Source organism: Carassius gibelio, chromosome A14 (genome assembly GCF_023724105.1).
Source record: "Carassius gibelio isolate Cgi1373 ecotype wild population from Czech Republic chromosome A14, carGib1.2-hapl.c, whole genome shotgun sequence".
Taxonomy (NCBI): Eukaryota; Metazoa; Chordata; class Actinopteri; order Cypriniformes; family Cyprinidae; genus Carassius; species Carassius gibelio.
The window spans coordinates 18197664-18223345 of NC_068384.1; the positions used below are offsets into that span (position 1 = coordinate 18197664).

The following is a 25682-nucleotide window of genomic DNA, read 5'->3' on the forward strand; positions in this document are numbered from 1 at the left end:
CTCGATGCTCCCATGTCCCAGGCTGTCCTGTGTGGCGACGCTGTCAGGGGCTGTGCCCAGTAGTTCCTGACAGAACAACAGCAGACTGAGGCCATACAGCACATCTTGCCACGACGTGATCCTCTGGTTGCCACCATTCCGTCGCAGGCAGTGCCTCAGCCTGCTCGTCGCCGAGGGCGCCCCCCTGCGTCCTCCACACCAGCTCCGCCCCGTGCTGAGAGTTCTTCGAGGCCGGCGCGTCGAGCCCCGCGCAGGAGAGCGGCGCCCCCCGTGTCACTCCCGGCTGCAAAGTCCTCGAGGAAGTCGACTAAGCGGCCCTGACACGGGCAACTCGGAGATGCGGAGAACTGCTCTTCAGGAGATGGCGGAGAGAGCGCCACTCCCTCCCCCGGAGGAGGGCCGGGTGGAGAATCTTCTGGTTCTGTTCCGCCGCTGGTCGAACGGCCAGTGGCACCCACATTTTCATTGGAAGAGCAATTTCTCCTTCCTCCGAGTTGCAAGGCTTGTGGGCTGACAATGAGCGACGCACAGCTTCCTCATTCTCACCCACGACGCCCCCTTTCGCCAGCGGCCAAGAGGTCGCGGTTCGGAGACGCAACGCCTCTCCACGCGTCTCTGGCCAGTTCCTCCGGGAACACGGGGAGTGTGGTTGCGATGACCCAGGACGCAGTGCCTTCTGGGCCTTCCGGCACGACTCCCCATCGCTGCACCACTGCGGGTATGTCGACTGTCCCTTTGGTGCCACTTGTACGGTATCTGGGAGCGTGGCTTGCGCTGCCCAACCCGTCACGCTGGCTCATCCGGACGGTTCGACTCGGCTATGCGATTCAGTTCGCCCGGCGACCCCCCCCAAGTTCAATGGCATGCTCGAGACTTCGGTGGCAGTCCAGGACGCCCCTGTCTTGCGCGAGGAGATTGCTGTCCTCCTGGCGAGGGATGCAATCGAGCCGGTCCCTCCAGCCGAGATGAGGACGGGGCTTTACTGCCCTTACTTCATCGTGCCCAAGAAAAGCGGTGGCCTTCGACCTATCCTGGTTCTGCGAGTCTTGAATCGGGCCCTACACAAGCTCCCGTTCAGGATGTTGACGCAGAAACGCGTTATCAAATGCGTCCAGCCCCAGGACTGGTTTGCAGCGATCGACCTGAAAGACGCGTACTTTCATGTCTCTATCCTCCCTCGTCACAGACCGTTCCTGCGCTTTGCTTCCGAGGGTCAGGCATGGCAGTACAAGGTCCTCCCCTTCGGGCTCTCCCTGTCCCCCCGTGTCTTCATGAAGGTCGCGGAGGGCGCCCTTGCCCCACTTTGGGAAGTGGGCATCAGGATCCTCAACTATCTCGACGACTGGCTCATTATGGCCCGGTCCCGAGAAGAGCTGTGCGATCACAGGGACTTCGTGCTTCGGCACCTCAGTCAGTTGGGGCTTCAGGTCAACCGGGAGAAGAGCAAGCTCTCCCCTGTGCAGAGAATCTCTTATCTCGGTATGGAGTTAGACTCGGTGAGTATGATGGCACGTCTCACCAGCGAGCGTGCCCACTCAGTGCTGAACTGCCTGAGTTCCTTCAGAGGCAGGACAGTGGTACCGCTGAAACACTTTCAGAGGCTCCTGGGGCATATGGCATCCGCAGCCGCAGTCACGCCGCTCGGGTTGCTTCATATGAGACCACTTCAGCACTAGTTACACTCCCGAGTCCCGAGATGGGCATGGCGCCGCGGTACACATTGTGTCACCATCACACTGATGTGTCGCCGCCTATTCAGTCCTTGGTCGGACCTTGCTTTTCTACGGGCCGGCGTGCCCTTAGAACAAGTGTCCCGGCACGTTGTTGTCACAACAGATGCCTCCAACTCGGGCTGGGGCGCGACATGCAACGGGCAGGCAGCTTCAGGGTCCTGGACAGGACCTCGACTGCTGTGGCACATCAACTGCCTGGAGTTGCTGGCAGTGCATCTAGCTTTGCGACGGTTTCGTCCGCTAGTGCTGGACAAGCACGTGTTGGTCCGCACGGACAACACTGCGGCTGTTTCGTACATCAACCGACAGGGCGGTTTACGATCACGTCGCATGTCTCAACTCGCCCGTCATCTCCTCCTCTGGAGTCAGACGTGGCTCAAGTCGCTGCGTGCTGTCCACATCCCGGGGGAGCTCAATCGTGCAGCCAGCGTGCTCTCACGACAGCTCACTTTCCCCGGGGAATGGCGACTCCATCCCCAGACGGTCCAGCTGATCTGGAGTCGATTCGGGGAAGCCCAGGTAGACCTGTTTGCTTCCCACGAGTCCTCCCACTGCCAGCTGTACTATTCCCTGTCCCAGGCTCCCCTGGGCACAGATGCACTGGCACACAGCTGGCCTCTGGCTTTACGCAAGTATGCGTTCCCCCAGTGAGCCTGCTCGCACAGACACTGTGCAAGGTCAGGGAGGACGAGGAACAGGTCCTGTTGGTTGCGCCTTACTGGCCCACCCGGACCTGGTTTTCGGAACTCATGCTCCTCGTGACAGCCCCTCCCTGGCGCATCCCCCTGAGGAGAGACCTTCTCTCTCAGGGGCCTGGCACCATTTGGCACCCGCGCCCAGATCTCTGGAACCTCCATGTGTGGCTTCTAGACGGGACGCGGCAGACCTAAGTGATCTGCCCCCAGCGGTGGTAGACACTATCACTCAGGCTAGAGCCCCTTCTATGAGGCAGGCCTATGCTCTGAAGTGGAGTCTGTTCACGAATTGGGGTTCTTCTCACCGGGAAGACCCCCGGAGATGCCCGGTCAGAGTCGTGCTTTCTTTCCTGCAAGGTAGGCTGGAGCGTGGGCTGTCACCCTCCACCCTGAAGGTGTATGTGGCTGCCATTGCAGCACATCACGATGCAGTGGACGGCCGGTCCCTGGGGAGGCATGACCTGATCGTTAGGTTCCTGAGGGGTGCCAGAAGGTTACGTCCTCCTAGGACACCCCTGATTCCCTCCTGGGACCTCTCTATTGCCCTGGCGGGACTTCAGAGGGGTCCCTTTGAGCCGCTGGATTCGGTTGAGCTGAAGTTCCTGTCTCTCAAGACAGCGCTCCTGATCGCGCTCACTTCCATCAAGAGGGTCGGGGACCTCCAAGCATTTTCGGTAAGTGAAGAGTGCCTTGTGTTCGGGCCGGCCTACTCTCACGTTGTCCTGAGACCCCGGCCTGGATACGTGCCCAAGGTTCCCACCACTCCCTTCCGAGACCAGGTGGTGAACCTGCAAGCGCTGCCCCTGGAGGAGGCAGATCCAGCCTTGTCGTTGCTGTGTCCCGTAAGAGCGCTTCGCATATACGTGGACCGCACCCAGAGCTTCAGAAGCTCTGAGCAGCTCCTGGTCTGCTTTGGAGGTCAGCAGAAGGGGAAGGCTGTCTCTAAGCAGAGGTTGGCCCACTGGATAGTGGACGCCATCGCCTTGGCTTACCATTCCCAAGGCGAGCCGTGCCCCCTGGGGGTGAGGGCCCACTCCACAAGGAGTGTGGCCTCCTCCTATGCGTTGGCGCACGGCGCCTCTCTGGCAGACATTTGTCGAGCTGCGGGCTGGGCGACACCTAACACCTTTGCGAGGTTTTACAACCTCCGTGTAGAGCCAGTTTCCTCCCGTGTGTTGGGTAACAGGTAATTGGCGGGAAGGGCTGGCTGGGTGTCTCGCTTGCTGCGCCATTCCCCCTAACACGGGGATGTGAGCGCCTTCTTCTCCCAGTAGAGTTCCCCGGTTGGCGTACCCTGGTCGAGCATCCTCCAGCACCCTCGGCGTCAGACTTGGCGGAGCAGTCTGTCGCCAGGCCCAGTACTGGCGTTAGCATGCCCGGAGCCGGTCAGCCCCTGTACTGGGCTAGGTGTCCATATGACTGGGTTCCCTACGGGTAATCCCATATGTGTATTCTTCCACGGTAAGGTTTCCCTCTTGGCAAACCCGTGTCTTCCCTTGACAGATCGCTCTGTCAGTCTCTTCTGGCAGCTGTTCCATCCCTACTCCAAGGTAGGACCTGCCTCAGAGACCCTTTCCATATGTAGTACTGCCCCCTGGGTCAGTCCATATCGGTATATCCACATGTCACCTCCCTACGGGTAGGATGTGGTCTCCGTAGCGACCTTTCCTAAAGGCTCGCTTCCCCATTGTCTTGCCAGCTGAAAGAACAAATAGGGAAGATTTGAAGCAATCTTTCACTGAAGGTTGAAATCCCTTCCATTTACTTTATGTGGGCGGAACAGCAGCATGGCCTTCTCCAGCAGCGATGTACTCACCCTTTGGCCCCTTCGGTACCAAGGTCAGTGAATTTGCGCTGGGGCTTTGGGAAGGTTACGACCTTAAGCGTAGCTTTTGTGGCACGCCAAGGCTTGTCAACAATTGCAGCGCCTCAGGGTTGTGACGAGGTTCAGGTTATGGCGTTTTCCATAGGACCCCATTTGTCGGTCGACATAACTCGTAGTGACCGACAGATAGGGAACGTCTCGGTTACGTACGTAACCCTCGTTCCCTGATGGAGGGAACGGAGACGTTATGTCCCCATGCCACAACCTTGAACCATTCGCTGTTGCCGGGACACGTTCTCGGCTCCTCAGCGTAAAACCTAATGAGTGGATGCACCTGTCGCCCTATTTATACCCGCTGGCACGGGGAGTGGCTCAGGTGTGTTAATCCACTTGCCAATTTCATTGGCGTTTTCTCTTAAAATCAGAGATGATTGGCCTCCCAAGTGAGACCCCATTTGTCGGTCGACATAACGTCTCCGTTCCCTCCATCAGGGAACGAGGGTTACGTACGTAACCGAGACGTTTTACTGCTCTGTAACTTGCAAAATATACTTAAAAACCAACGTTTTGATAAGATTGTGATTCTTCTTGAAGAAACTGCAATATATTATTGCCATATCGCCCACCCCGAACATATATTTTACACATGCACGCACCCAAACAGACATTCTTTGTGCACCCAGATAATTCCGCAAAGAGACACAGATGAAAGTCCATCATCTCTTTATACAGAGCCCTGGCCAGTTACAATAGATGTCAAGCTCAGACAAACAAACACACTTCATGTTTATCATGGTTCAAAGGTAGTTTAATGTCTGCACAGTATGTCTGGATTCTAAGGACGCTGGGTCAATATTTGACGCTGATCTCTCTCTTGTCTCTCTCTCTCTCTCTGTATGTGTGTGTGTGTGTCTGTGTGTGTGTGTGTGAGCCCTCTTCTAGTCATTATTGGCTGAGGTTCAGTGGAATTGTGGCCCCACGATTCCAGAGAGGAAGCGGTACATTAACAAACCAAGCAAATGAGTGTTTATCCATATTTTGTAGAAGAACACAAGGTCAGGGTTTTACATAATGCCCCTCCGTCTCCCGCTGGTCTTGTGGAGTCAAACGAGACGTATGTTTTCCACAGGTTTCACAGTCAGGGTCTTGTTTGTTGTTTTGCAAGCTTTGTAAATGACCGATGTTTCTGTGATGCTCAGTTGGAACTACGAGTTTGGGAACATTAGAACAATGCAGAGAGTCTCTGTTTAGGAATAGAGTGTTCTGGAAGCCCAGGTTCTAACAGCTCGGATAAAAGATCATGCAGACAACATGAGGTGGATAAAGTCTGTGTGTGTGTGTGTGTGTGTGTGTGTGTGAGTCTGAGGCCATGTTGGAAGGATTAAACATTCCAGGGACTATTAGGAATGGATTACCTTACTTCTCCAAGAAGAAGAAGAAAAAAACACACACAGAAAAAAGAAAATGTCAGAGGTTTTTAGTTTTAACCCACTTTTATTTCATTAATATTACATTATCAGTAAGCACAGCTGATGATTTGTAGTACAGTACAAGTGCACATTCAATACAGTAAAGAACACTTCTTTGTCGCCAGAGTAGATGTTTTACTTTTTGTGAAAAAAGTGCTTCCTAGTGCAAAACACATCACCATGATATTACTGTAAGATGCAGACGAGCATTGCTACGCGGATGCTAAAGAGTGATTTTATCAAAAGTAGAGTATGTTCTGAGCGATGTTCTACCATCTGAGCCACATACGGCTGACAGCTGAAACAGAGTACTGGAAAACAAGAACAGACAAATGGTTCTCTGCTGTCACCCTCTGACGGCTTTTGTAAGCAAAGAGTTCTGTTTGTTTACATCTTTCGGGATGAGAAATTCTTGAAAAAACAAACACAGGAACCCAAAATCGGCCAAAAAGAAATGAACGAGAAACATTTTGAGTCCACAGCTGCGGTCCATGAACTTTTCAGCCTTTCTTTCAACATCCTTTCACCTCCTCGTTAAATTCTCCATTAAAATGATGAAATCGCACTGATTTGTCTTTTGCAAAAAGCACATATCAGCATTTGCCTGCTGACGATGTCTAACAGTGGATAAATATGCAATAAAAAAAACATAATTTTTCAAATGTCAAAGGTCAAAACTTCCCCTGTCACTCCCACTGCCTAGAATCACCATTCAGTTGCACTGTGGTTGAAAAGACAATTTTATTGAAGTTTTTGAATAAAATTATGAGATCCTATGTTCACTGTAAAAGTTTTGACTTCAGGAAGCCAACTCTTGCCCACTATTCCTCCTCTTTTCACTCACGCCTCTCTGTTACTCTATTTCATTTATAGCACTCTCCTCTGCTTTTTATTATCTCTCTCTCTCTCTCTCTCTCTCTCTCTCTCTCTCTCTCTCTCCACATCACCTAGTCCTGATTCTCACTAATGAGTTTGCTCCACATGCTTTATTATTGGATCCTTTGTTCAATGAGGTAGAGAAAGACACAAAGGACAGCACGAAAGTGGTTTCCATCTAGAACAGAAATAAGAGAGGGAAGAGAAGAGGGAAAACAAGGAACCGAGTGACCCACTAACACTGACAGATGCTCTTTGACAGATTGTGGATAAAGACACTCAGCCGCAGGGAAGCACGGATCACGCTCTCTTTATGTCCCTCTCTTGCTCCTACATGTGTTTTTCCCTTGATTTTCTCTCTCTCTTCATATCTGTCTGTCCTTACAAGACCCCTCATGTCTCATCTGTCAGAGCGAATCTCAGGAAACCTGTCAAGAACATGATAGCAACTGAGAAATCAGGCTCTGATCCATCACTTCTATCCTGCACAGTGAAAAGATTGACTTAAACATCTATGTCTGAATACAGTATGACATTGATAATCATGTTAAATGAGCAAAAGCAGGAAGGGAAACATTTCTCATCTTTTGCCTACGGGTTTTCTATTCAACAGCAAAGCTAATATCAGCAGCTGAAACAGAGCGTTCCTTAAATCCAGCACCAAAAAAAAAAAAATGATTTTGTGCCTTCAGCTCATTCAGCTCGCACACACACTCTCCAGCTGCACATATTGAGGGTAAGATACTTTAATCATCAAATGACCGATTCAGACAAACTCATTTGGCAGCATTACAAATCTGTAACGCTGGCACTCTTCATGTGCACGGTCACACTGCTGTATTGAGTTCATCTGCACCGTGACCATTTCTAAAAAGGGTCAGATTGCTAATCTAGTTTTATTTGCTTATTCTGTTTCATATTAATAAAGGTTCTCACGGGGAAATATTTCACATTTGATGTATTCTATATAGGGATTTTCTAGCAAAAAAAAAATAATAATTTAATGTTTAAAAATTATTTAAAAATATAAATGTAAATAATAATAATAATAATAATAAAAAAATATATATATATATATATATATATATATATATATATATATATATATATATATATATATATATATATATATATGTTATTTACACACAAATATTTCATCAGACCAGGGTTATTATAGCTAAATAACACTAAAATGAAAAATATATTCATTACTTGAAATAAAATATTAATTGTTTTTAAGTCTTTTGCGTAAAAGAGTCTTCTAAAATCACTAAATGGAAATGGAAATGGAAAAAAGGTGACATTTCTAATTATAATTTAGTTTAACTTGACATTGTAAAAAAGTAAAAACGACTGATTTAAAAAAAAAATCATTACATTAAATTATATGAATGAAACATAAAAACACTTAAACCATTTTAAGGTTGCCAAGGTAACATTTCTTGTAATTTAGTTTAAACCTGGTGTGCTAAAATATCTAAAACTGTGATAAAGAAAATTATAAAAACTATACAGACATACAAAAAAAAAAAATTACTATAATGTTAACTAAAATGTAAATTAAAACAGAAAATTAAAAAATAAAAGCTGATTTTTATAAGATAGTATAATAAAAATTCTTCAGACATATTTTCATTTAAAATATTTGCCTGTGTGTTTTGATTTGCATATCACTCAATGTACAAAAGTAATGAAATATACAGCTATAATTACGCATTAAAACAAACCTGTGGCAATGACTCAAGCTTTATGTCAATGTGTCAAAACGCTGCATCCTTGCTTTAAAATGTATTGCTGTTGTATTACAAATGGTTTGATGTATCAAAAAGATTTGAATAACTTCTGACCAGCATTATCTGAATACGATCTGACACTCATTTAAAATGGTGGAAAATCAAATAGGGTTAAAAGAAACAGTATTAATCAGAGAAGGGTCATATTTGGTTTATACAGTAAGTTATAAAACTGAAATGTTCTGAACCTAAACCAGTGCAGTTTGAAAGAGTCAGCCCACAACATGCTTCAAACTGCTTAACAAATAAGCAAATGAACAGAAACAACAGGTGAGTATGCTCTACTTTTGATTGACCAGTCAAACATATTTACAGACTTTCTGTCTCTGAGTGTGTCCTGGATACACTAGTGTTGGCCAGCGCTTGAAAACTATCAGTTTCATGCCAGACGGCCAACGAACGCTTTCACCTTTCACCAACACTTGTCTACTGTTCTCTGTCCTTCAACTCATTTCACCTGTGCTGCGAGTTTTTACTGAGTTTGAGTGTTCAAAAACATTCCATCACATGTTAAAGGGCTTTTACATTTACCAAAAAATATAACTTTTTATATTAAAAACAAACAAGCAAGCCCTGCCAGATTGAAAAAGCAATGCAACAGTAACTTAACGCATTATTTTCCATAAAAAGTAACTGAGTAACGGAATTAGTTACTTTTTTAGGGAATAACGCAATATTGTAATGCATTACTTTACAGTTTCTTTCCCCAACGCTGCTCAAAACCTTCAAATACCTGCCATTTTCCACACCAAAAGATTCTCAGACTAACACAAGGTGTAATTCTTGACTCTATAAAACAAATTGGGATAGCAGAAAAGTATTTAACGCTGTACTTTAAACCATGCTTTTGAGACTCACGTTTTACTTTAACAAGACCTAAGCTGTGTAAAGAAACCAGTGTTCAGAAAAAAAGCAAAGCAAAAAAAGCGGAAACAGAGCTGAGAGCATACATCTACTGTAGGTAATATGAACTGTGTCTATGCATTACCAGCAGTCCTTCTGTGTGTGTGTGTGTGTGTGTGTGTGTGTGGACTCATAGGGAGAGATAGCCAGGGAAACAAAAAGAAAGAAAGGGAAAATGTAAAAGAGTGACGTTTGGGAAACTGCAGGTGTGTATAACGATAAATAATAGATCATAATTGTTGGTTTAAATTTGATCTACTGTATTAATTTAAAACACATACCAACATAATTATTAATATAAATAAAATATTGTTACAACCCTATGGATGTTGTGCTTTCTCAGTTGTGTTGGGGCTTTCTGTGTCTCTGATCTGCCTCAGAAAAGTAATCTGATTGGCTCTTGCAGGCTGATTGTTGCTGTCTCCTGATTGGTCTACAGTGCTTTAAAACTCACAACATCAGTTCCTCAGTTCCAGTCTTTGCCACTTTGTGATCTGAGCAGTTTGTATGTCTACTGCAGAGTTGAGTGTTAAAGTTTGTATTATGAGAGTGTTGAGATTATGAGAACTGTTTGCTTTGCTTTGTTTTGTTTTATATATATATATATATATACACACATACACACACAGTACTGTGCAAAAGTCTTAGGCCACTCGTATTTTCACCAACAAAAAATGGTCTTAAGTCAGTTATTTCTAACTTTTAATGTATGTCAGTACTAAACATCAGTTTACATTTCCAAACATTATGTTTGCCATTAAATGTAACTTTTGTTTGCACAAAGAGTCCGACAACAGCCAGTGCTCCACACAGAGATCTGATTATCAGTCTGTCTGGAATAACATGAAGAAACAGAACAAACTGAGACAGAATCAATTCAGAAGAACTGTGGCGATTTCTCCAAGACACTTTAAGAAACCTGTAAAGCTACAGTATTAGTCATGTTGCAAAGTTTTAGGCACTTGTATAAATTAGGCACTAGTGCAAAGTTTTAGGCACTTGTGTAAAAATGCTGAAAAGTGAGGATGCTGTTAAAAATAATGCCATACATAGATTGTATTCATTAACTTTAAAAAGAATACAAAAATCAAGCAATCAATGGGAAAATGACCTGAATTGTTTCAAAGTGTATTTTGTTCCATGTTGAAACAGAGCTGCTTTTTGTGTCAACCTGCATGTAAAGTTGTGTGGGAGTGTCTGTTGTAATCCCCTATTGCGATTAAACATTACTGTAGTGTTGTGTGTGTTGGGACAGGCCAAACCATGTGAGTGAGGCAGGGGGACGCAGAACACGCCCATCCTTCAGCTCTGTGTGTTCCCACACTTCCCCTGAGCCCCTCACGGACCAATCAAATCCCTATTACACACCCACATCACAGCCATCGCAGCAGATTAAACAAAGGGCCATCACGCAGAGAGACAGAATGAGAGCAACAGAGTAGGAGAATTTTATTAGAAATCCTCAGTGTTGTGAAGCAAGGGCAGAACGTTACGTGCTAGTCTTGTTGATGAACGAATGATTTTAACATTTGCTCTGATATAAAGGGAAAACAAAGATTTTCAGTTATAATCAGAAAGATCATTTTAGAAAACAAGTGCCATCTATGAAATTCATAGGTGTAAAAACTTAATAAAAAAAATAGATATCTGAAACCAGTTTTTCTAAATACATCCAGAATCCAGAATTTTTTTATAATTATCTAACCATGAGTGTGCTTATTTGGCTTGTATCTTTGAAAATATACATATCGTGACTTTGTATAGTAAACTAAAGATGATTTATTAGCATAAGCATATACTGCAGTACATTATTAAATAATAATTATATATATATATATATATATATATATATATATATATATATATATATATATATATATATATATATGTTTATTTATATTTATGTGTGTGTGTGTGTGTGTGGCAAAAAAAATTGAATATCATGGAAATTATACATTTTTTATACTTATTTTTTGTTATTTAATTCAAATTCAAAATCAAACTAAAGCAAACTTTCTTATATTCTAGATTCATTGCCCACAAACTGAAATATTTCAATAATTTTTATTACTAAGTTTTTTTTTTTTTTTTTCCTGATGGTTATGTTTACAGCTTAGGAAAATTAAAAGTTCAGTATCTCAAGAAAATAGAATATTTTCTCAAAGATCAATCCAAAAAAGATTTGCAAAATGGAAATGTTCAAGATCTCCAAAGTAGGTTTAATAATGCACTCAATACTTGGCTGGGGCTTCTTTTGCATGAATTAATGCTTCAATGCAGCGTGACATGGAGGAGATCAGCCTGTGGCACTGCTGAGGCGTTGTTGAAGTCCAGGTTGCTTTGATAACGACCTTCAGCTCCTCTGTATTGTTTGTCAGATGTTTGTCTTCCTCTTCACAATAGCCCATAGATTCTCTGTGAGGTTCAGGTCAGGTGAGTTGGCTGGCCAATCAAGCACAGTAATATCATGGTCATCAAACCACTTGGAAGTGGTTTTGTCACTGTGGGCAGGTGCTAAAGTCCTGCTGGAAAAGGAAATCAGCATCTTCATAGATTGTCAGAAGATGGAAGCATAAAGTGCTCCAAAATCTCCTGGTAGATAGCTGCATTTACTTTGGACTTGATAAAACACAATGGAGCAACACCAGCAGACAACATAGCACCCAAATCATCTCTGACTTCAGAAACTTCACACTGGACTTCAGACAGCTTGGATTCTGTGCCTCTACAGTCTTCCTCCAGACTCCAGACATTGATTTCCAAATGTAATGCTACATTTACTTTCATCTGAAAAGAGGACTTTGGACCACTGAGCAACAGTCCAGTTATTTTTCTCCTTACCCCAGGTGAAATGCTTCTGATGTTTTTTTTTTAATTATTATTCAGGAGTGGCTTGGTTATAGGAATGTGACATCTGTAGCCCTTTCCCGAAGACATTTGAGAGTGGTGACTTTTGATGCGCTGACTCCGGCTTCAGTCCACTCCTTGTGAAGCTCTCCCAAGTTCTTGAATCGCCTTCCCTGACAATCTTCCCAAGGCTCTTGTCATCCCTATTGCTTGTGCACCTTTTCCTACTACACTTTTGCCTTCCAGTCAACTTTCTATGAATATATTTTGATACAGCACTCTGTGAACAGCCAGCCCTTTCAGCAAGGACCTTCTGTGGCTTACCCTCCTTGTGGAGGGTGTTGATGATCGTCTTGTGGAAAACTGTCAAGTCAGTAGTCTTTCCAGTAATTGTGGTTGCATGTTCTAAACTACCCCAAGAGGTACCTATATTTATACTCAAAATTAATCAAACTAATCAAGCTCAAAATGGAATATTCACATTTTTTTAGCATTTTTCTTTTCAAATAGTGATGTTGTACAGCAAAATGGGAGTCTGAACATTAAAACAAACTGAGATTTTACTGCACTTTGGCTGTAAAAATCGAGCTCAGCATGGAAGACAGAAGGCGATTTCCTGAACAACAGCCAGAGGCCTGCAAGACATTTACAAGATTATTAGCATATGGACTCTGTCTTGTTTTCTCTCACGTCGGCTTGGCCAGGGGATCAGAAGTGAGCTCAGGGGTTGCTGGGTACATTCACAGGTTCAGGAGGGTTCGTGACAGATACTGCTTTCAACTTCATTGAGAATTAAATTGATCTCTTGATCTGATTTGCACAGTGTGAAGGCTGCTAACATGCTGTTTCATCATACTGATCCACAGCATAAAGACAATATATTATAAATAACTGGGAAAATGTAAATTATTAAACATCAGCAGATTCAGCACTAGGACTTTTCACTGTTTGCTTCACTTCACTCACTGGTCTGTGAGAAACATGCAGCTACACTGATGATTTCTCTGAAATTGTTAATGTTTTTAATCAAATGAACAACAACAGTTATTTCCAGGTGAATCAATAAGTTGGACTTTCTGTTCAAAAATGCATGACATTTTGTTTTTAGAAACTCCTTTAAGAAACAGCTGTCCCATGACTTATATTTATAGTATTTTGGATGTAACATGGTGAAGTGATGGTATCAGATATAATCTGTAATATTCTGGTTTAATATATTTGATATATACACTACAGGTCAAAAGTTTCAAATAATTTGTTGACTTATGTTTTTGGAAGACATTTTTATGCTCACCAAGGCTGCATTTATTTGATAAAAATACAGTTGAAACAGTTAAACTAAAATATTATTACAATTTAAAATAACTTTTTTAAATTACAATATAATTTAAAATGTAATTAACAATATATATTTCTTTTTTTAAGGAATAAATAAAATTCAGCAAGTATGCAGCAAGTATGCAATAAAAAGTGACAGTAAAGACATTTATAATATTATAAAATGCTGTTCTTTTGAACTTTCTATTCATCAAAGAATCATAAAAAACTAATCTATCATGGATTCCAAAAAAAATATTAAACAACAGAAATTGTTTTTAACATTGATAATAATAAGAACCATTAAAAATTTAGCATCAATAATAATTCAAAATAACTGTGCACCAAATCATTATATAACAATGAAATCAGTATATACACTTGTGGTCATAAGTTTGGAAATGATATATAATAAGAAATTGATAATAATATAATGTTTCTTGAGCTGTAAAACCAGTATATTAGAACAATTTCTGATGAAGTAATGATGCAGAAAATTAAGCTTTCCATTACAGTAATAAATTACATTTTTAAATATATTCACACATAAAACAGTTCTTTCAAATTGTAATAATATTTCTAAATGTTACTGTTTGTAATAATCTCACTTCTTAAGGTCTTGACAGCTATGACAGTAGACTGTCACTCATTATAAACTGTCCTTGTCTTCAGAACTACTCTTTTGTTCCAATAAAAAAAAAAAATATTAATACAGTTTTTTGATGAAATAAGTAAATAAATAACGCAATTTGCCTTAAAAACAAAATCTAATAAATAAATAACTAACTAAATAAAATGCTTCTGCTATGGAAGCAGGTGTCAGTGTGTGATGTGAGAGGGCGTCTCTCTCCCTCTGTCTGTGGAGGGTCCAGAGAGGAGCCTGGGGCCACCAGACTCTAAAGAAGATCAGGTATGATCCCTTAAGCCTCTCAGGATCAAGTGTGTCTGGACACTCCTTTCAGCTCAAACTTACAACACTCAGTGAAACACTGAAACCCACTCACCCACTTTAAACTGAGACGCCTGGTCCGTCAGTTCCTGATGGTCTTTCACAAGCATCATGTGCAGAATCCCGAATGAGTTCTGGATGCCGAAAATCGAGCCGTTGCACCACGTTGCAGCGAACACCACGACCCAGCCGAAACCTCCCTCTGGGGGAACGAAGCCCGGTCCCGGGTGTGCGCCGGGCGGCGTCCCCGGACGCTTGTCGGAGCAGCCGGTTTGTATCAGCTGCACCGTGCTGTCCTCCGGGGCCAGTTTACACCCCGGTTCCTCGTACTCCTGCGGGTCTCTGTGCTCCATTGCAGGGTGTTCAGTGTGTCCAGCCTGCGGTTCAGTGGTCGATTCCTCCAAACTGGCTGCTCCTGCAGCGTTTTCATTGCTTTCTGTGTGCATCCTTTAAAGAACGGATGCAAATACGTTTCCAGAATAACTCTTTTATCATATGCTTCCGAACGGGTGGAAAAGAAGAGCAGGGGGGAGAAAATCCCCTCGCGATCTGAAACGAAGTCAATCTCGTGTCACTTCGCATGGATCATCACTCATAATCCGATCGATAATGCCCAAATCCTGTTATGAGAGATCACTCGTCATAATAAAGCAGCAGGAGTTCACGCAAACTGAAGAGGACACCGTGAACGCGCGCTTTAAACCGAGTCCGAAGCTCTTTGCTCTCGGGGTCTCGGTTCACATCCCTTTTATCGTGCACCGACTCCTCCTCTATCATTTGTTGAATATTTACACCGGATCCTGCTGGGCTGCTCTGCTCACTTTTGCAATGTGTACCAGAGAAAAGTTATAAACGTCCCGAGACGCTCATTCTGCGAGAGCTAGAATGTAACCATTTCACCTTTTAAACAATATCGTCATTCCGCAAATATGAAATAACAACGTTCTAAACAACGCGAGCGTGACAATGTGTCAATTAAACGTTCTAAAAACAACAACAAGCATTCTATTAACGTAACGAAGCAACATTTAAGCGTTCTAAATATGAATGCAATGCAGCAGTCCCCGTAAACGGTCTCCACCGAGCAGATCCCGCTGGAGGAACGGATTTAAAATTCCACCGGCGCAGGATTACGGAAAGAACCGGATAGCGTCCGGAGACCACCCCCTCCTCTGTGGCTTCAGCCCGTCCCGCAATTGGCCCGAAACAAGGAAGCGCGCGACGAGCTGTATGGATGACGCGAGGAGAGCAGCTTTACAGTGTTCTAGGTGCCGAGTCCTGACACATTTACAACCAGTGGAAGAGATGAAACCCGAGAGCATCCGGTGAGCAATGCATTTGATTTCCCGACCCGACCGAGTGCACAGTCCGTCATAAATCAGACAGTTCCAGATTGGAAATGGGTCAAGGGCATCGTTTTGAAGGCTTCGGACCGCGGATGAGAGCTGGCCAGGTGTAGACGGCGGGTGTGGAAGCGGTGCATATAGAAGCGTGTTTGGGAAGCCATGACGGGTTATTATGGTATGGAGGGGGAGGATCCGTGACGCGCTTCCCTGTACTGTACAGTAATGCTTCTAATGTGACCTGGACACATCCACACATACTTCAATACATAGGCCTCATGTGTGCTGCCCTTTTGCAGGACAGTGTCACGCTTTTAGGTAGATTCTTTTTTATTTTATTTTTTATTTTTTTTTACCCAAAACAACTTCGAAATGTGTTTGAACTATATTTATATAAAACTGCTTTTTCATAGTTCACTAGTTTTGCATTGCAAGTGCAAATATATTTCGATTGCACTATATAAAACGTGTTTAAATGCAACACTAAAGCTGTAGAAGTGCACTTCGCGCAATTACTAAGCTTGTTTGTTTACATACTGACGCTCCATCCAGCTGTTTTACATGAATTATGCTTGAAGGATTTGTTGAAATCACAGGTGTATGTGTCAGTTCTGCTCGCAGTGACCACTAGAGTGCAGCACAGATCAGGGTGTGAGCCCTGGTGGGACGCGTGAAAGGGCCCCGACCCTTCAAAATATCGTCTGAATGAATAATGCTGGCGGAAGAGATGATTTGATAGCTCTTTTCCTGACTTGCAAGATAACATCATGGCTGTCATTAAATCATTTGACCCGTAGGAGGCGCGATCAGCAAAGAAACCGCGATTAAGTTTAATCCAAACTGTAATTCTTTTATTAGCGGATATTATTTTAATATGTCTGCTAGTAAAAAATTTTTTAAATAAACGTTTTAAATATATTTTGGAAATTAAAAGGTTATACATATAAATATATTTTCTTTATTATGTATGTGTATGGTAAATATTTTCATTAGGAATGTGATATTGAATATTATAAATGTTCTTTATCATAAATAATAACATTATGATTTTGATATAAGGACTTTACATTTCCATTCAGGCATTCAGCAGACCTTTATCCAAAACTGAGTTACAACTGAGGAACGAAAGCAGTTAATTCAATTTATTTTAATATCAATTAATTTTTTCTGTCATAGGCTGATCTATATATATATATATATATATATATATATATATATATATATATATATATATATATATATATATATATATATATATACATACACACACACACACACACACATTGTCAATCAGACGTTTGGGATTAATTAGTAAGATTCGTAATGTTTTTCTAAAGAAGTCTGTTATTCTCATCAAGGGTGGATTTATTTGATCAAAACATTTTGCAAAATTGTATTACAATATAAATTAATGGTTTCTATTTTAATATCCTTTAAAATATAATTTGTTTCTGTGATGCAAAGCTGAATTTATATCAGCCATTACTCCAGTAAAGTGTCACATGATGCTTAAGAAATCATTCTAAGTTATTATTAGAATGATCAATGTTGGCAACAGTTGTGCTGCCATATATATATATTCTGAAGGATCATGTGACACTGAAGACTGAAGTAATGATATAGAAAATTCAGCTTTGCATCACAGGAATAAATTCGATTTAATGTATATTAAAATAAAAAATATAAATATATTTTACATCATAATAATATTTCACAATATTACTTTTTTCCCCTGTATTATTGATAAAATAAATGGAGCCTTGAGTGAGCATAAGAAACTCCTGTAAAAAACAAAAAATAAAAACAGTCAAAATCGTTCTGATCCCAAACTTTTGATTGATATTGTATATTATACATTATCACACCCTGACTGAAATTTTGTAAAAGTGTGTTAGGATTTTAAATAAAACAACCTCAGAACGGGGAAGAGAATTGCATTTTTTTCCATTCTTCCTTTTTTATTTCTGTTTTTAGTACCAGAAGTTTCCATACGTTTTCTGAAAAAAAAAAAAAAAAATTGAAAAGGCAAAAGATTTGCAACCAGTGCCAGACTAATAATTTCCACAGAAAACTGACTCGTCTTCTCTGTGAGTGCTAATGATCTACTATCTCTGGCTCTGAGGTCAGAAACACTGTAAGGACTTTCAACGAGGGATGTCATCCAAGAATATGTGATAACAGAAAAAAAAAGAAAGAAAAAAAAAACACTGAGTTTTTAGAAATCTAGCTGGGTCAGGTAGTCATATTCATGGAGTTTCAAACCAAATACAACATAAATCAACATAGAACTACATGATAACTCTCAAAAAAGAATTTGCGCTTATTCATTGGATTTTTAGCCCAGATGATGTAAAAAAACAAATCTAACATTTGACATGAGTGACTGCTCATCATCATGGGATTATTGATACACAGAGCCATGAGTTGGCGCTTGTGCTGGATTATTTATTCATAGAGCTGTGGGAGGATGTGTTAGTAATTCATGAGGGAAGCTCTGAGAACAGCATTGCTTTACGGGGAACAATATCATTGTCAAACTCTCCCGTTACATAAAGATCTATAGCTCACCCAATCATATCTCAACACATCTTCTTTTGTGTTTCACAGAAGAAAGAAATGCATGAGTGTGAGTAAATGATGACACATTTTTTTTTTTTGGTTTCATTTCTGTTAACCCTGATCTGTCACTTAAGGAGAGACGGTCTAGCTGTCTATCTTTCTGTTTGTCTGTCTGTCTACACTTATACAGTATACACTTATACCTTCATATGTAGAGCTAAAAATAATTAGTATGTATTTTGTATGTTATTAAAAAAATTGTATTGTATTTATAGGAACGTGTAGGAAATCTTTTGATTTGGTCCAGTAATAAATAGCACCCTCCCAAAACAGTCCAGAAACAATCTAGTATTCATAGCAACTCCCAGTCAACCAGTGAGTTTTGCAAAGCAAAGTTAAGTTTTATGTCTTCTGTCTCACAGAAACTATTAATAAAATATGGTTTCAGACTACTTTCTGAAATTTAAGACATGTTTTCTTTTCCTGTGACGTCTGCATCTCAGTGGAATCAACTTCTTTTTTTTTTTCCTGAGCAATATGGTGAAAATCTGAATGGAGTGTGAGACTGGAGCAGAGGTCAGGAGGCCTGCTTATTCCCTATGGATTCAGATTCTTTTAATAGTATGTAGTGGAGAGAGAGTGGAAGTCTGAAAGCCTGGGGTCTTCAGGAAGCAGTGGGTGGGGGAATGAGACATTAGCTCCACTGCCAAAGCCAAGTCTGGCTGTCAGTGCTCACATAAGCGAGTGAATTCAGGGCAATCAAAAATCTTTCTGTCCATCTGAGAACATGTTCATGGCCCTTCCTACAACTTTATCATAGAAACCAGTAATGTTTTCCATAGGAGTCAGTCTGTTTGGACCTGATTGGTTGATTCCAATTTTAAAAAAAAAATATTTTCTGCTGTTTCATGAATTGTTTTGTGCTTTACGATTATTTTATTGCTTGCATATTTTAATACAAGGCTGTTCAGTGGTGTTTCCCATTGGACTGGACATTTTACAAAAGGTCATTGTGTGTTCAATGAGGTTTTATTTCCCTGAGCAATATGGTGAAAATAAAGCTTTGTGCAGAATTTGACTTTTTTTTTTAAAAAACACCCGTAGTGTTAACAGAGACAATTAGCCCCAGCCTCCCCTATATAGTGAGCAAAAACAGGATTGTCGATGTTCAGACAGTGAGTATGTATGTTTCGTCTTCCTGATCATGCACACAGACACACAGTGTTCACCTGACATGACCGTACATGCCTGACACAGATTTTGTAGCCATGATATTATGACTCACGTCGCTGTCTGTGAGATGTTTGTGAGTCAGGAGAACCGTCAATCTCATTCTCATGTCCAGCATGACGGCATTCAATACATTATATGTATGTATATTTAACTTTTGAATTTTGTATTCATGTACAATAATAATAATACCAATAATAAAACAAATAAATAGTATAACTTATAATAATATGTTTATTTTATAATATATCATACTAGGTTCATTACAATCATTCAGTACAGTAGTTTCTTACCATATAAGAATTTTTTTAATATATGTATAGTAGTTTTAGATTATTTACTTTTAGTTGTTTTATTACTTCATTTAAACTAGAATATAAGAAATGCTATCTTTTGTTATCGTTATCGTAATGTTATCGTTGCTATCTGAAATAAAATAAATATACATTTTTATATTTTATATATGGTATATATATTATTACCAAATGTGTCTGTGTGTGTGTGTGTGTGTGTATATATATATATATATATATATATATATCATTATTTATTTCACGTTAAAGTAATAAGAATGAGCGTTTTTTTTTTACCATTATGATAAGGACAATTTGGGATTTAATGCTTAAATGGCATGAAAAACAATAATTGCTCTTCAATAGGCAAATATAATGACTTTGATATGTGACTTGAAATATTTCCATATGTCATGAGGTTCATCTGAGTGTATATGTGCATATATTTGGCTCTCAGTAAAAATACTTGCCGAGGGAACGAACAGTGTGCGAGTCTTGTGGCTCTTAAATGTTAATGAAACCCCTCACCATCAACATGACCATATAAGGACGGGTTTCCTCTTCCTCTGGAAAACACAACAATAGAGGTCAGTAGAAATGAATACCAGCTGTCTTGATCGCTCTCTCTCTCTCTCTCTCTCTCTCTCTCTCTCTCTCTCTATCTCTGTCATGGATCAAGCTCTGCTGGACAATTATAGAAGAGATGAATGTGAAGTGAAGCAATTAATGAGCTGAGACTTTGTATACAGCAGCTTTTAAAGATAATTTTTAAAGGCATAGTTCGACCCAAAAATAACATTCTTTCAGTTAGTATTTACTCTCATGTCTTTCCAATCCCATATTATGTTATTTTTCCCGCATGAAACATGAAATGAGTATTATTGAATCTTTGTGCAGCTCTTTTCACGACGGATCACAATGACCATGTCCATTAAAATGAATACCAAATAGTCATTATTCACTGTAAAATCTTTTCCTCTATTGCAAATCTCATTCTCTATTCTGTATATTTGAACACAGAAAAACTGTGAAAATGTCATAGAATTAACTTTTAAAACACAAAAATTGTAATGGAATCTGAAAATATAAAAATAAAAGCATGTTCAAATATTAATAAAATACTGTAATGGTATCTAAATAGTACTGAAATAATAGCTGCATTGATATTTAGATACTGTTAGTAATTTAGAAGAATTCAGAGATAAAATTATGTTTTTAATTTTTTTTTACATTTTTAAATATACTACATCTTATTTCATCTTATTTCTTATTTTACCCTTAAGTTCAGGCTGTTTTTCTTTTTTATTATTGTCTTAGTTTTAGTCAACTATAACCCTGCCATGCGTGCACGTACAGGACGGGACACCCAGATGAGTTCCAGCATGTCTCCTGGTGCTCCTGCTGAGATTAACATGCAGAGCACAGAACTCACCGGGACTCACAAACAAACTTGAAAGGAGCTGAAAGAGAGACGTGGGGGGAATCCTGGAGTGAAAATCAATGCAGCAAGACGGAGATGTTGCAAGCCAAAAAGAGTGAAACAGAAGGTTGGGAGGCCGGCAGACGGGTGAGGGGGTGTACAGAGGGAGGGACTTCAGTGGCAAGAAAAAAGGGAAGGCGACAGTGAAGAATGCATTAGACTGAGAGGAAATAAACCAGAAGCCTGCTGGAGAGAAGATCTCATTCAAGACTTGAGCAGAAACCATTCAGACTGCTTTCAAACAGGTATGCTGATCAGTTTTACTACAGTTTTACCGAGGCTGAGGCTACAGGTAACTGTAATAGTGGACTAATAATGTGTTATTAAATGATGGGAACCTCCCAAAAACTACTGTAAAACTTTAATAAATCTCTGAATAATTTATGATTCTAAATAAATATATGAAAAATGTAGATGAAATAAAGTAAATATTGCAAATTCAATTCAATTTACATTATTTATATTTAAATATTTTTAATATATTTTTTATTTTTATTTATTTATTGCAAGTATCAATTTATTTGTAATGGTTTTAGCTATAATAACCCTGGCAAAAACTGTAACAATATCTAGATTCATTGGTTTTGCACATTGCATAACTGGGTGATTGTCAGGCCGTTGTTAATATGTTAGGGCTGTTTTTAGCGTGTTGTTATGCTGTTGCTAAGTCAAAAGAGTCAATGTCTCAGTCCTGGCTCACACACATGGTCTGGGTCTCTTCTTCAGCATCAGTCTGTGGGTGTATTTCACCTATTTTGTCACACCTGGTAAAAATTGGTAGTCTTATCACTTAATATCACCAGTAACTTTTTTTTTGTTGCTTATCCAAGTATGTAGAGTATCATTATTCGATGTGAATTTTCAGCAAGCTGGCATCAGTCGGGACCGAGTACTTCTCATTCCCTTTATGGCTTAGTCAGGTTCCCACAGTAACTGTTCAAGTTCATTCCACTGCGATGTGTGTGAGCAGAGCCCAGTGTGTGTCCCACGGTAAAAATACATCCTCATGTTTGTCTTTCATTCTCTCCAGAAGGAACATTCAGGCTGTTTGTTTGTTCATGCACAAAGAGAAACAGTTTAAGGTGAACATGAAATTATGTTCCTCACAGGGTTGTTATGGTTAACTAAAAATTATTATTATTATTTCAGTTACTTGCCAAATAAACATTTCTAATTTTTCATGTGCTTTCACTTGGTTGACTAAAATATCTATAAAAAAATATCTATAACATATATATATATACATATATATACATATATACACATATTTAAAATTAATGAATACCCAATAGACATATTACTAATAAAACTAATAAAAAATGGGGGAGAAAAACAATAAATTACTGAAGCTTTAACTAAGATAAAATAAAATGTGTTAAAAAACTGTAATAATATCTTGATGAAAATAAAATACCACTGATAAAATAACATTTTATTTCTGTATTTTTGTGTATTTCTTAAAAAAAATTAAAAACATAAACTTAAAATAATAAAATAATAATGTATAATGATAATGAGATTAGTTCTCTTTTTATGTTTAAAACAAGAAAAAAAAATTGTGTTTAGGAAAATCAAGAAAAATACACTTTATTCAAGTTCAATTTAATATTCTATTGTAAAAAAAAAGAAGAATATGACATTTGTTAGGGAGCTGAAAATACATACATATATATATATATATATATATATATATATATATATATATATATATATATATATATATATATATTTTTTTTTTTTTTTTTTTTTTTATTGCAATAACATACAATGAGTCATTCAAAAGAGAAGGAGCTTGTATTAGGCACTTGACAGGGTCAGTTTTTATATTTAGTTCTTATGTCTTGTTTAATTTTGTCATGAATGAGTGGATCTGCTAAAATGAACTTTACCTGTAACTTTGTTTGTTTCAGGCTCAAGATGTTGCTGGTGTCACCCGTCATGTTTTTCCTCCTCCTCTGTGTGATGGAGTCCGTCTACACCACATCTGTCAGTCCGTCACTGCATCAGCCTCCTCTCACACGTGTTCGCATTATCGAAGTCGAGGATGACTATGATGAAGAAAGTTCAAAGACGACGCTGTCGCCCCAGTCGCCAGGGGTCACGACCTCTCGTGTGATCCGTCGACCTTGTGATTACGACCCCTGTGCAGTCCAGCTCACCCCTTGTGAAAAGGTTTCAGCCCAGATTGGCTGCCTCTGTCCTGGGTTGACGGGGCCGGAGAAGAGACCCGAGGCTCCTAAGCTCCAGGAGGTGAAGCTGGACGGATCCGGCGAAGTGTTTGTGCATTGGTGTGCTCCTCGCTCCACCGTCACCTATTATGAAGTCACACTGAAAGATGCAAACAAGCAGCTGGTTTTTGGTGAATATTTAAGAAATGGTGCCGTACCCGGGCTGAAAGTCGGGGAGACGGTGTGTGTGGCGGCTGGGAATGCAGTGGGACTCAGCGAGACGTCGTGTGCACGGTATGAGCCACCGCAACCTGACCAGGTGGCTCTGAGCGCAGGGATCATCGCAGGGAGCGTCGGCTTCCTGCTGCTGCTTTCAGCGCTCGTCGTTATACTGTGGAGACGAAGGACGTGTCGAAAAGGCAGGATGGGAGACGCCGAGGGCCTTGGAAATCCTTCATACACCAATGATGGACCGCTTTGATGGTAAAAACAAATGCATGAAGAATGAAACAAGCTGCAAAGAGACTGAGTTTTGAACAAGTGCGCTATTGGTCAAAAGACTGAAATAATACAGATTTTTTTATGTTTTGGAAAAAAAATATCTTCTGCTCACCAAGGCTGCATTTGTTTGATCTAAAATGCAGCAAAAAAAAATATTTAAAAAAAATATTACAATTTTAAATAATTTTCTATTTAAATATATTGTAAAATGTCATTTATTCCTTTGATGTAAAGCCACATTTTCAGCATCATTACTTCAGTCTCCAGTGTCACATGATTCTTCAGAAATCATTATAATATGCTGATTTGCTGCTCAAGAAACATTTCTGATTATCATCAATGTTGAAACCAGTTGTGCTGCTTCATATTTATGTGGAAACCATGATACATTAGATTTCATATATATATATATATATATATATATATATATATATATATATATATATATATATATATATATATATATATAGAATAGAAAATCTAAATTATTCCAAACTTTTGACCTGCGTGCAGTGTATATAGTGTTATTGTGCACCTGACTGAAAATAATGCCCTCTGTTTTAGGTTCACTACTAAACTGCTGTGTTTGGTTCTGAATGATTTTTATCATGAGATTGTGAGTGGTTTGAATGTTTAAAGTCAGCATGGAATCAGATTTGTTTACTTCCATAATTCATATTAGTGCTCTTAATGTGAACGATTAATTAGTGCAAATTAGTCCAACAAAAATAATATTTGCATCTGCAAATCTCTCATCTCATCAGTCCCTGATGGACAAAATCATTCCTGTGGTTCATTTAATTATTTGCACATTAAATTATTAAAGCAGCATGTGTTTTTGGTAATTTTATGCTGACTTTAGCACTACTAACGGCTCTAGGAAGCCTGGAGCTTCATTAAGCTAGACAGGGTTTTACGAGGTGTCTGTTGTACAGCTACTTAGAGTATGTGTAACTATTATTTTAAAAATGATTGATAATGTCTTAACAATAAAGATGCATTTACTTGACTGAGTTTATTTTTTATACATTTATGCATGAATGCATGCTTGTTTGTAAAACTGACTGTTACCCAGATTGAAGAAGTGGTTGCTCTTGCAGTGTGGTTGTTACGTATGCCACCCAATGATATGAGTAAAGTGACTCTCTCGTGACATGGAAGGAACTACGCCTAATCTGATGCAGTGGGAGCATTGGGCAATGATGAATCAAGCTCTCGTAACAGATTCCAAAACCAGTTATTTTCCATCCAGCCTTGTCAATCACACGGTCCTGTTGCTACTTACTAATCTCAGTTTATTGCTGTTATATGAGAGATATTTGCCTCCAGCACAGACGCAGAGTGTTGTTTTCTTGGCAAATGAGAGTGGTATTTATTACACAGAAGTCGTAGCATAAATATGATAAATTAGACACCGGAAAATAACTATAACCCCAAATAAGCAAATTGATGAAAGTGAAATATAAGCTTTTCACCATGAATTCTATCAGGATTCATTCATATACAGTGTGGTCAATGATGCTTTTGTCAATAGTCAATAGTTTAATAATTTCATTCCAAATCCTGGTTGCACTGGTCTGGATGTCCGGGCCATTACTAACTTGACTTGAATAGGACATTTAAGGAAACAGGCTGGTATAATTAGTCGGTCTGTATGGTGCATTTATTTATGTTTTGTCACAAACATTAATTAAATTCCTC

At 40.0% G+C, this 25682-nt stretch overlaps 2 protein-coding genes across 4 annotated transcripts in view; one reads left to right on the plus strand and one right to left on the minus strand.

The window, feature by feature from the left end:
* The window catches only part of LOC128027714 (monocarboxylate transporter 8), a 42256-nt gene extending 26316 nt beyond the window's left edge, over positions 1–15940 (minus strand). For 2 of the 3 annotated variants that reach the window (XM_052615537.1, XM_052615536.1), the window contains exon 1: positions 14463–15920. In XM_052615537.1, coding sequence (XP_052471497.1) covers positions 14463–14853 — 391 coding nt within the window. In that variant the 5' untranslated portion in view covers positions 14854–15920. Of the gene's footprint in view, positions 1–14462 lie in introns of all 3 variants that reach the window. The other variant, XM_052615535.1, reaches the window with a different exon arrangement.
* A 5195-nt stretch (positions 15941–21135) lies between these two features.
* Positions 21136–24990, plus strand: LOC128027716 (leucine-rich repeat neuronal protein 4-like). Its single transcript, XM_052615538.1, has 2 exons — positions 21136–21557; positions 23223–24990. The coding sequence occupies exon 2, from the start codon at positions 23230–23232 to the stop codon at positions 23959–23961; it is 732 nt and encodes a 243-aa protein (XP_052471498.1). The 5' UTR covers positions 21136–21557; positions 23223–23229; the 3' UTR covers positions 23962–24990.
* Positions 24991–25682: the final 692 nt, after the last annotated feature.

Coding starts and splice junctions, on each gene's coding strand:
- LOC128027716 (XM_052615538.1), top strand. CDS start 23,230: ATGTTGCTGGTGTCACCCGTCATGTTTTTCCTCCTCCTCTGTGTGATG.